Source organism: Phocoena phocoena, chromosome 1, assembly GCF_963924675.1.
Source record: "Phocoena phocoena chromosome 1, mPhoPho1.1, whole genome shotgun sequence".
Taxonomy (NCBI): Eukaryota; Metazoa; Chordata; class Mammalia; order Artiodactyla; family Phocoenidae; genus Phocoena; species Phocoena phocoena.
The window spans coordinates 134768418-134781061 of NC_089219.1; the positions used below are offsets into that span (position 1 = coordinate 134768418).

Genomic DNA, 12644 nt, shown 5'->3' on the forward strand with positions numbered 1-12644 from the left:
AAATGTGGTTGCTCATTATAGCCAAAATAATTTCAAATAGCTAAAAGCACTGAAATATATTTACGTAATGAGTTCATATGCCTGAAAACTAAAATTAGATGTTTGGAAGACAGTAAGGAGATAAGTTTCTTTTCCTTCCTTAGCCAGAACATTGCAAATTAAGGAAAACTGTTTACTAGATCATTTTATCCTTGCTAATGGAACTTATTTTTCTCCCAATATGGTTTCTCCATCAATTATTCAGAGATTAAAATATATTATATTGTAATATTCAATCTCATGTATCTTCTAATGATCAGTAATTATCAGACGAAAGATGAGATCTCCTTCTACCTTCAACAGCCCCTATCCCCACCTGCCTGCCCCCCATATAGAATTGCCTGACTTAGATAATCACCCTTTAAAGTCATCTTCCTGGAGTCTGAAGGTCTTGTTGTTCAGTGTGCTCTGACAAACTGATTTGTTTAAATTCAGTGCTTTGTGCCATTCCTATGAATTTTAATTATAGCACCATTTTTTAGAAATGTGCAGTAGAATTATGTGTGCCTAATTCTGAAAATGGCTTTGTACATTAAGGCTCATTTAACCACAGATGGTTAGAGAGAAGTTGAGAGGCAGTTATTGGTCATAATTTTAAAACACAGTAATAGCATGGAACTTTCTTGTACTGCATGCATTTAAGATGCTGTGTTGTCAACCTCTCAGTCATTAGGCATGTTGCGATTTGGCTTATGTCTTACTGGTCAGGATGTCACAGTGAAGAAATGTTTAGTCACGGAAGAAAATCAGTGTCCAGCATGCAAAGATAGTAATAGGGTAAGCACTCCCAACTGGATTTTCATAGGAGGGATTGATTTGTGTGTATTACTGGGTCTGTGTAAAATGGTGTCCTTTTGGCACTAGATGAATATAAATTTCAGGAAATGTTTTTTCTTCTGCAGATTAGTGTAATACAGTGAAATTTGCTGTAACTGAGGGGAGGCAGTGGTTGGGCGTCTGCTAATAGCCTGAAAGTAACTAATGAGGATGTGCAGTCGGAACAATTGATTGAATAGCTGCAGTCCTGTGTGTTGCTTTCTCGCTTGCTCTCTCTGCAAGCTGTAGAGAGGGAGGGGGAAGAGCAAGACACAGGGGAGGGAGCGAGAAAAAACGCTTTCTCTTAAGTGGAAGTAGCACGGATCCCAGGGGCCAGGAGGCCAGAAATGGAAGTTTAAACTGCATCTATCTTTTAAAGGGAGAACAGCAGGAATCAAAATGTCAGTCTCCGGAGTCACGATTTACTCCTTATTTTTTAAGATCTGGAAGATAACACAGAATACTCTTTTTAGGATGTGTTTTTTTTTTCCCTTGTCCATGTTGAGATTATCTAATGTTATCTGAGAAGCTGGATTCCTATGTCTGTCAGTTGAAGTGGAGATGGGAAGCAGTTGTGATAAAGGTATAATATGTATATATCTATCATCTGTGTGTGCGTGTTTATGTGCATATATATATGCATATATATGTATATCACTCTATAAAAATTTTTAATGTAACCTTAATATAGTGTATAGTAATTAAATTGGAGAATACCACATCATCTGCAAAATCTGAAGCTTGTTAGGTCAGTTTGAACAGATTTAGGATTCCAGAGTAAGATCTTAGTGAGGTCATATTGCCAGAACAAGGAAAAGCTGATCTATTTTTATATCAGCATAGGCATATATGTTATTTTATCCTAGCAGCAGCTTTTAGTCTTCTCATGGACCTTTGGCTGCAGGCTAGTGAATCATCTTATCTGCACAGAACTGAACTTTGACCTTTGTGCAGACACCGTCAAATCATGTTCACTAGGCAAAATTTGTTCACAAGAATATGAAAAAATTTCACTGGATTATATTAACTCCTATATTGCTGACATAGAGAAGTAGATTCATATACTGAGATGCAAATATTAAGTGAACTTAGAGATATTAAACATAGCTCAGAGGAAATTACTTTTTATATGTGCATAAAGATATAAGCTGTCACAGTAAAGCAGATAATTAACAGTGACCAAGTCTCCCTAGTGTCTCGATAATATCTCTTTAGAGATAAAGAAACAAATTATGTAGAGATAGAATGTAATGTATCTTTAAAGCAGACTGATTTTTTGTGAGAAAAAAATCAATAATTTTACAGGTTAGCGAAAGATCCTAAATTTGGGTTTTTTATGATGTTCTTTTTTTCTTTTCCAGAGGTGCCAGCAGAAAGGTCCCCCCGCAGACGGAGTATCTCAGGGACCAGTACATCAGAGAAACCCAACTCTATGGATACTGCAAATACCTCACCCTTCAAAGTACCAGTAAGTGTTTCTCTTCTCTAAAAGAATACTTTACTTTTCTCCTTTCTTTTTAGAGTTAGAGACAGTTGCTAAGAAATCAAAACATTTTGTTCTTCAAGAATTTCTTTATCAAGTTACTAACGAAAACCTATCACGATTTTATAAAGATGCTGGGAGGAATTTTTTTTTCTAAAGGATGGCGTATAGTGTTTTTAGTGATGGAGCCTAAGCAGAGAATGATGAGACTCATAAAGTTGCAGAGCAGAAAATCAGAAAATTAGATTAGAAAATTAGACAGTTGTGAGTTCTAATCCTGAAACCTGGCCTATGCTTTGCTTAAGCCATCTTTTAGATGACTATATAAGTGCTTAAGAAATACCCTGGAAGAAATATTCCAGTTAAAAATACTCCTTAAACTGACTAGGCAGTACTGAGAATCAATATTAAATATGAAGGAATGCTGAGATGGAAAGTCTGTAAGTGATCAGGTCAGGTGACTACCAGTTGCAATTTGGACCTCTTTGTTATAACTTGGAGTAGCCTAGATTTTAATTCATCCATTTTCTTTGTTTACTGAATAAGAAATATACTTACTTTCTATTCATATCATTTTATTAAAATTAATTTTTTTTAAACTTGAAAAGAATTACATCCGTGAAGTTAGTCATTATTATAGGTACACTGGAAATCAGTATAAAGTAGAAATAGCCTTTTCTATTGGGAAAAAAAGGATTTTTTTTCTTTTAATTCAGCCAAGTTAATACGTTGTGTTCTTTATTCCAATACAATTTTTTAAAGTTAGGATGACCTTTTAAGTAGAACTGGTATTTTGAGATATAAAGCTGGCATTCACTTGTAAATTAACCAAAGTGAATGTTTTATTTTACATTAATCCTGAGAAGCAAGATTTCCCCTTGTTATATCTAGGTGCCTTGTAGAGTTTGTGAATATCTATTATTGTGACACCTTTCAAATTTTTACAAATCTTCTCATTTTTAAAGACCACAAGCAAGTGTTGGATTAATATTCTAACCAAATCGTGACAGGAGTTTTAAAATACTGGATTTCATGCCTTTTACTAAATTTCTTTATTCTAATAGACATAACTATCTATTTAAAATTTGTTTTCATGAATGAAAAAAGTATCTTTTCTCTCCCTTCCCCTTCTTATTTTCCTGATGAAACCAATCAAATATAGTGAAACTAACTATCTATATAAAGAGTTTGGAGAAAAGGTTTGAGTTAGAATTTGAATTTTTACTACTGTCATGCTAGAATAGAATGGTGAATACTTAATTTTTTTCTTTTTTCCAACATCAGTAGCTGAAGAAGAATATTCCTCTGCAATGTGGTAACTTTGAAATACTTCCTATATTGAATCTGAAGTTCATGACTGGCCTTTTAAAATTTGAATTAATTAGAAATAACAATTTTCATTTATATTTAAACAATAAATTGACAGCTAATTTAAGGTTTACCTTAATAATAAGACTAATTATTTTTGAGTAAAAGTAATAAACCAATGGTGCATATACATGAAGACTAGCACTACTCACAGACCACTTACTCAGGGATCGAACCCAGGTCCCGGCAGTGAGAACGCTGAGTCCTAAGCACTGGACCGCCAGGGAATTCCCTCATTTGTTATTCTTTTTACAATCTCGGCCACGTCATGGATTTAGAAATATTGAGGGAAAGAAGGGTCCCCTGACTAGCAAATTGCAGTCACAAAGCCCATGCACTTAGCTCTCTAGTAGAATTTAGCCATTCATAAGCCTTCATCTAGACAATTGTTTGGAAAAATAACCATGCAAACACACTGACTGCAATTTTTTTTTAATGGCAAAAAAAAAAAATGTCAGTGAGTAGAGGGAGGAGGCAGAGAAAATGAAAAACAAGGAGTCATAAAAACAATCTGAATTCATTTAGGATAAAGGCAGATAGCCTTATACTTATTGATAGTCCTTAAGGGTACCATTGTATTACAGGATGGATGGTGCGTAGTGTAGTAATTGACATTGATAATAATAGTCCTGAATCATCAAGGAAAAGTGAGATTATATTGTTTGTACCAGGCTGTTTTTTAAAACTGGAAACTGTGTAATATTGTGTGATATATATCCATTGAGAATATTTAAAATCTTAAAGATATGTGAAGCTTTATAAAAATTGCTATTCCGAAAAATCTAGTTTGTGAAGTTCCTCACTCCTTGATAATGCTAAATAAATAATTTATATTCTTTTAAGAGAAACCAAAATATGCTGGCTAAATGAGGCACTGCAGTACTTGGATGTCTATGGAAGTACATTGTATTTTTTAAATCTCCATATGATACCAATAGCTAATGTGACTTACATCACTTAAATGTATTGCCAGAAGAAGTATGTCTAGTTTTCAGATCAACACAAAATATTTTTGTAATAAATATCACAAAAGACTTTCTGAATATGGGAAAGCAGTACAAAAAGGAACCTAACTGAGATACTTAACTTTTAGTTACTTATATAGTACCTCAAAGATCATTTTCATGTTAACTTTATGAAGGGGCAGGGGTGAGATTTAAGCACAAGTACTTGTAGTTGTAAGACTCAAGTGTCTTTGCTGTGGTGAACAGCAGGTTCACTACGCATCAGGAGGACCCAAAAAGGAGCTAGTTGTGGACTCTCCAAAAGGGCCTTATTCTTCCTAGATCTATTTTCAGGCTTCCTGAGGGCAGATGAAATAGATTTTTAACAAGTCTTGATGGAAATTCTTGACAGTGACACACTTAATGAATGCTTACTTTGGGCAAAGTATTGGTGATTCACCAATTGATATTGATGAGACTATTGATGCTTTCTTGGCACTCTACTTGGTACTGGGGAAACAGAAATGAACACAACAGAATTTCCATACAAGAGAACTTATAGTCTAGTAGCAAGAGACAGAAAAATGACCAGATTTGTAAGGAGGTAGATGAGCATGGTGACACTGGTTTTTAACAATGCACTGTGTAAGCTAAGGCTTTGTCAAGGAGCCAGTGTTTCAGCTGCGTTTCAAAGGCTGAATGAAAATAGTTGAGAGGGGAAGGAGAGTATTCCATCTTGAGGGAATAGCATTTTGGAAAGACACACTTCATAAGGTGACTCACGCTTCAAGGGAATATGGGAAAGCATTTCCTGCTTTTCGAGGCAGGAATTGAAAAACATGTAGGCAAAAATGGCTAGAGAGAGGATGGAGAGGTAGGTGGGGGCAAGACTGTGAGTGGGTTTGTTTGTCAAGCTTAGCTAAATTTTGCTGGCCACTAAAGCATTACAGATTGGTTTAATTGAAATATTTGTCTTGGCTTAAAAGCTAAACCAAGTTACATAAATACTGGGACATACTGGTAAATTACTTGACTCTAACCTAAGTGACTCTTCTTGCTATTACTATCTGAACTCAGGGTGATAGGTAAGGGGCTATCATTCAATAGAAGGCCAGTCCAGCACCCACCCCTGGCTATCAGCTGACACTGCTTGTAGTTCTAGAATAGTGGTTAGCCTTTGAGAGATCCCCAGAAGCCAGTGGATAAGAGTTGTTTGTATCCTGCTGACTGCTGCTAGATAAGGCAGAAAGGATATATATCTTTGTATATCTTCCTTATTCCCCCAAACTTATATTTTCTAAACTTAAAATGGATAACTAGTAAGTAGTATATTCATGTATATTCCTTAATTAGTCTAATCCATCTTTATGCAGAGAGACAGCGGAGTCAATAAGTTTAAAAATAAGAATGTAAGAGATGAAACAAGGAAGTCATGGCCACTGAACCTATAGGTTAAGTTAAGGTCTCAGCTGTTGGGAGTGTTTAAATGTATTTGTACTTATAGCTAATCATAGGCATAAGAAAAGCAGAGATCTGCAGGGTAGTTATTCAGTTCTTCCTCCACTCTGATTCCATATCTCTTCACCTTAATTCCAATTGCAGTTATTTGTTTGTAGGTCTGTGTGCCTCATTAGACAATAAATATCTCTTCTACTTAACTTTTTTTTTAAATTGGAGTATAGTTGCTTTACAATGTTGTGGTAGTTTCTACTGTACAGCAAAATGAATCAGCTGTATGTATACATATATCCCCTCTTTTTTGGGTTTCCTTCCCATTTAGGTCACCGCAGAGCATTGAGTAGAGTTATCTTTGTAGCTACCCCAATGTCTAATGACAGAGCCTTGCATATAGGAAACACTCAACAAGTAATTGTTGAGTGGATAAAATATAAATGAGTTATCTAAGAACCTGAATCAAGTGACTATGTTTCACACTTACTCTCTTGGTATTACAGATGATGTCTCTAGTCAAGTGGATTACTAAACCATTTAATAACCACTAAGAGATCATTTGGAGTAAAGGAGGGCACCTGCGCAAAATAGTTACCTTTTTTTTTCTCTTCAACAAAGAGAGATCTTAATTTATATTTGGAATCCAGGGCTATGGTATTTTATGTATGTAGTATATACTCTTTCTACTTAGGTTGGGAAGTGAAACTAGGTAGGATTCTTTATTTAATGATTTATCTCTGTGGATACTTCTTTGAACCATTTAGGTGTCAGATATACGTATAAGCTGGCAATGTTTTTGCAGATTTGAGTTTTGACTATTACATTCTTCAAGAACAATTTTAGTCATTTGAATAGTTTTTTGCCTCTTTTTAAAGCTACTATTTTTCATTTTTTTCTTTAACATCCTGCTAGACTTTTTGCCTTTGTCATATTTGTGTTTTAAACACAAATAAAATATCCATTTTATGTTTTTTGTATTGTTAAAACTACATTTAAATGATGTTACAAGAGTGACTGGAAAGGAATGAGTAAACTAATGAAAAGTTATCCAGGTACTTAAATTTAATTCAGAAAGGGAATATGCTAACATCTTGTATATATTTGTTTCACATTGTGATTGTATATATTTGTTTCACATTGCCTGAGTTTTTGCGACAGTCTTCTTTCTTTAATATTCTATTTATAAAGTGTCTATTGATATTTATGATTTTTGTATCACTTCTCCTTAGACGATGCCATCAATTTAGCTTTGGCTGAAAGAAAGCTGCTGTGTACTGGGCCAGGTGCTTCGCTTAGTATTTTCATTTCCATAACACAATGGTCTGAGTTGGCCTTCCCTGTGAATGTAACACAATGCAGTCGCAGCTGCTTCATTTATATTAGCCTTGAGCTTGGCTCTGAAAGAATTCAGGCACTAAAATACATGCCAAGACAACCAGAATGCAAAGTTGAACTAAAGCAGTAACCGACTATTCCTATGTAACCCTCCTTGTGTTCTTGTCACAGTGACTCCTGAGCATTCCCAATCAGACATAGTAGGTACAAAAGACTGTAAAAAGATGGAACCTTTAGAAGAAAGTAAAGCTTTAGAGGAATAAATGTAGACTAAGTTAAATTCTGAAAAAAAAAAAAAGTAACGTTACATCCTTCCTTAAGTATTGATAATCGGGCTCAGTTGGTATCAGCCATTGTTTTGAATAGAATCCTCAATAAGATCTTTGTTTTTCCAAGGTAAACAAAGAGACAGAAAGCTTTATGCCACTTAATAAAGACCAGAAAGTGTTCATTGTCTAAACCAGTGGTTTTCAACTCTGGCTGTACACAAAAATCATCTAAGGAACTTCAAAAAATACTGCTGCCTGGGCTCCACCTCAGACCAGTTAAATCAAAATCTCTGGACTAGAGCCCAGTCTTCTGTATTTTTTAAAACCTTTCCAGATGATTCTAACATGCAACCAGGGTTGAGAACTATTTGTCTAAATGAGTGGTTAAAGTGTTAGGAACCCACTTAGTCAATGTATTCCCTGTGGACATCAGTGCCTTCTTTTGTACCTTCAAGTCTGCCGTAAAAAACTAGCAAGTGATAGTTTCTCAGTGGCATGCTATCGCTCACAAACAAGTTGCTGTGTTGTATATTAGTTGCCCTTCTGAGTGTTTACCACAGTCAGTTCAGATGACTAGTCTAATTTTACAAAATACTTGCTTTTTTGTGGCAGAGTGGCCTTTGACCAGCCTAAGAATCTGTTTTAGCAGTAAAATATTCAATTTGAATTCATAGCACTTGAGCTACAATCCTGTTTCAACTTTTATATTCTCATTGCTGTTGTATTCCAGGACACTTAAAGTTCTTTCCTCTGCTGCTTAAAGATTCTTTATTCATCTTTCTTCTCTTTCCTGACCATCTGCATGGAGTTAAAATAGTAGGATTACCCTTCAGTGATACCTTTTCAATAAAGAGAACATTTATATTCATATATATATGAATACATATTCATATTATATGTCTATCAAAATATTACTACCAGAGGTAAAAATAATATAATAAACATAGAGATGTCTGAAAAGAAAAATTATAGTCTGAAGATATTAAATATTAACTATACCTCTAAATCATTTTGTAATCAGAACGGGTGTAATTTTAAAATCTTTTAACGATAAACACCCTAGAAAATGTAAAATTTGGAGAAAAGAAAAAAGGATTAAGTATAGATACAACCCCTTAAGGAGGATAGAAAGCAGATAGCAAATACCTGGAGGAAGAGAGCAGGAATGGCAGGGAATATTGCCAAGATCCTAAACTTGAAAGAATTAAAGAATGATGGAAAACCTCCTCAATCTATGGTTATTCCTAGAAATAGGTTTGCAATAGTGCTAACTAGTGGAGATTCCAACTTATCCTGTCCAGGAGAAGAGGGCTGTTTGAGAGAGAGGACAAGATGAACTCAAATATAGTTCTTTCTTAAGGATAGTGTACTATAAGGCCATCTCCTCAAAGCCAAGATATTTTTCTTCTGTTTTAATGGGGAAGTAGAGGCTTAACTACTTTCGTATCACAACTGGAGATAAACGTTTTGAAGGGCTAATACTCACTTAGGGGAGCATATAGTTAACCACTAAGTATAACTGATATCAGATGCTTTCTCCTTTCAAAGAAGTTAGGAAGTTAGAAATATACAAAGGAAACCTTGCCAACTTCTTGATTTGCTAGGGTTAGCTGTACAGAAAGGTATTTTTGTACTTCTTAGCTATACCTATAGTCAACAAGGTACAAGCATTACTGGTAAACAGTAATACCCCTGAGGTGCCTTCCTACCATCAGGCCATTTAATTTTATAATCAATGCCAGTACCACTCCACTGGATCTTTAAATGGTTTGTTTGTTTTATATTAAACATCTATGAATTTCAATTTATCATTTACTTATTTTTTAACTGAAAACTAGTTGATGTACAATATTATGTTCTTTTCAGGTGTACTGCATAGTGATTTGACATTTGCATACAATGAAATGGTCCCCATGATAAGTCTACTAATGATCTGTCCTCATACAAAGTTATTACAATATTATTCACCATATTCCTTATCCTATATATTACATCCACATGGCTTATTTATTTTATAACTGGAGGTTTGTACCTCTTAATCCCCTTCCTATTTTACTCTCTCTTCTCTGGCAACCACCATCTGTTCTCTGTATCTATGAGTCTGTTTTTCATTTTGTTTTATTTGTTTGTTTTGTTTTTACATTCCACATAGCAGTGAGATCATACCGTATTTGTCATTCTCTGTCTGACTTTATTTCACTTAGCAAAATACCCTCTAGATCCATCCATGTTGTCACAAATGGCAAGATTTTGCTTTATTTTTTTTATGGCCGACAGTCTAGTGTATGTGTGTGTTACACACAAACATACATATACATACACATACATACTACATCTTCTTCATCTATTTATCTATCAATAGATACTTAGATTGTTTCCATATCTTGACTGTTGTAAATAATGCTGCAGTGAACATTGCTGTGCATGTCTTTTCAAATTAATGTTTTTGTTTCCTTCAGGTAAATACCTGGAAGTGGAATTGGTGGCTGTTATGGTAGTTCTACTTTTAATCTTTTGAGGAACCTCCATAATGTTTTCCATAGTAGTTGTACCAATTTGCGTTCCCACCAACAGTGTATAAAGGTTCCCATATCTCTACTTCTTTGTCACCACTTCTTATTTGTTGTCTTTTTGATGATAGCCATTCTGACAGGTGTGAGGTGTTATCTCATTGTGGTCTTGATTTGTGTTTCCCTGATGATTAGTGATCTTGAGCATCTTTTCAGGTGTCTGTTGGCCATCTGTATGTCTTCTTTGGAAAAAATATCTCTTCAGGTCCTCCACCCATTTATTAATCAGCTTGTTTGTTTTTTTGATGATGAGTTGTATAACTTCTTTGTATATTTTGGATATTAACCCCTTATTGGATATATTGTTTGCAAATATTTTATTCTATTCAGTAGACTGTCTTTTTGTTGATGTGCAAAAACTTTTAAGTTTGTTATAGTCCCACATGTTTATTTTTGCTTTTGTTTCCCTTGCCTGAGGAGACAGCTCCAAAAAAATATTGCTAAGACTGATGTCAAAGAGCATACTGCCTGTATTTTCTTCTAGGAGTTTTATGGCTTCAGGTCTTACATCTGGGTCTTTAATCCATCTTGATTTTATTTTTGTATATGGTGTGAGAATGTAATCCAGTTTGATTCTCTTGCATATAACTCTTCAGTTTTCCCATTTATTGAAAAGGTTGTCTTTTCCTTATTGTATATTCTTGCCTCCTTTGTCATAGGTTAATTGACCACATAAGCATGGGTTTATTTCTGGGCTCTATATTCTGTTCCATTGATCTGTGTGTCTGTTTTTATACCAGTACCATACTGTTTTGATTACTGTAGTTTTGTAGTATAGTCTGAAGTCAGGGAGTGTGATTCCTCCAGCTCTGTTCTTCTTTCTCAAGATTACTTTGGCTATTCAGGGTTTTTTATGTTTCCATGCAAATTTTAAAGTTATTTGTTCTAGTTCTGTGAAAAATATCCTTAGTATTTTAATAGGTATTGCATTGAATCTGTAGATTGCCTTGGATAGTATGGTCATTTTAACAACATTAATTCTTCCCATCCATGAACATGGTATATCTTTCCATCTTTTTTTTTTTTTTTTTTTTTTGGCTTAAATTTCTTTCATCAGTGTCTTACAGTTTTCCAAGTACAGGTCGTTTGCCTCCTTAGGTAGGTTTATTCTTTTTGATGCAATTGTAAATGGGATTGTTTCCTTAATTTCTCTTTCTGACAGTTTGTTGATAGTGTATAGAAATGCAACAGATTTCTGTATATTAATTTTGTATCCTGCAACTTAACTGAATTCATTGATGACCTCTAGTAGTTTTCTGGTGTCTTTAGGATTTTCTACGTATAGTATCGTGTCATCTACAAACAGTGACAGTTTTACTTCTTCCTTACTTTTTATTTCTTTTTCTTGTATGATTGCTGTGGCTAGGACGTCCAATTCTATGTTGAATTAAAGTGGCAAGAGTGGGCATCCTTGTCTTGTTCCTGATCTTAGAGGAAATAATTTCAGCTTTTCACTGTTGAGTATGATGTAAGCTATGGGCCTATCATATATGACCTTTATTATGTTGAGGTATATGTTCCCACTATGCCCACTTCCTGGAGAATTTTTATCATAAATTGATGTTGAAATTTGTCAAAAGCTTATTTTGCATCTATTGAGATAATCATGTGATTTTTATTCTTCAATTTGTTAATGTGGTGTATCACATTGATTGATTTGCAAATACTGAAAAATTCTTGTGTCCCTGGGATAAATCCACCTTGATCATGGTATGCAATTTTTTTAAATGTATTGTTGGATTTGGTTTGCTAATATTTTATTGAGGATTTTTGAATCTGTGTTATCAGTGATCTTGGGCTGTAATTTTCTTTCTTTCTTCCTTTCTTTCTTTTTTTCTTTTTTTTTTTTTTTTGATATCTTTGTCTTGTTTTGGTATCAGGGTGATGCTGGCCTCATAGACTGAGTTTGGAAGCATTCCTTTCTCTTCAACTTTTTGGAGTAGTTTGAGAAGGATAGGTGTTAATTCTTCTTTAAATATTTAGTAAAATTCACCTGTGAAGCCATCTAATCCTGGACTTTTGTTTATTGGGAGTTTTTTAAATTACTGATTCAGGGAATTCCCTGGTGGTCCAGTTGTTAGAACTCAGCACTTTCACTGCCATGGGCCCAGGTTCAGTTTCTGGTTGGGGAACTAATATCCCACAAGCCACACAGCATGGCCAAAAATAAATAATTTAATAAATTAATAAATTAATCAATAACTGGTAATAGGTCTGTTAATAGTTTCTGTTTCTTCCTGATTCAGTCTTGGAGATTATACATTTCTAGGAATTTGTTCATTTCTTCTAGGTTGTCCACTTTATTGGCATATAGTTGCTCCTCTTAGTCTCTTATGATCCTTTGTCTTTCTGTGCTGTCAGTTGTAAC

At 34.5% G+C, this 12644-nt stretch overlaps 1 protein-coding gene across 2 annotated transcripts in view; it reads left to right on the plus strand.

Annotated features, from left to right (window-relative positions):
- The window catches only part of RASAL2 (RAS protein activator like 2), a 378593-nt gene that overhangs the window by 288930 nt on the left and 77019 nt on the right, over positions 1 to 12644 (plus strand). For both annotated transcript variants that reach the window (XM_065873636.1, XM_065873638.1), the window contains exon 4: positions 2217 to 2323. In XM_065873636.1, coding sequence (XP_065729708.1) covers positions 2217 to 2323 — 107 coding nt within the window. The remainder of the gene's footprint in view (positions 1 to 2216; positions 2324 to 12644) is intronic.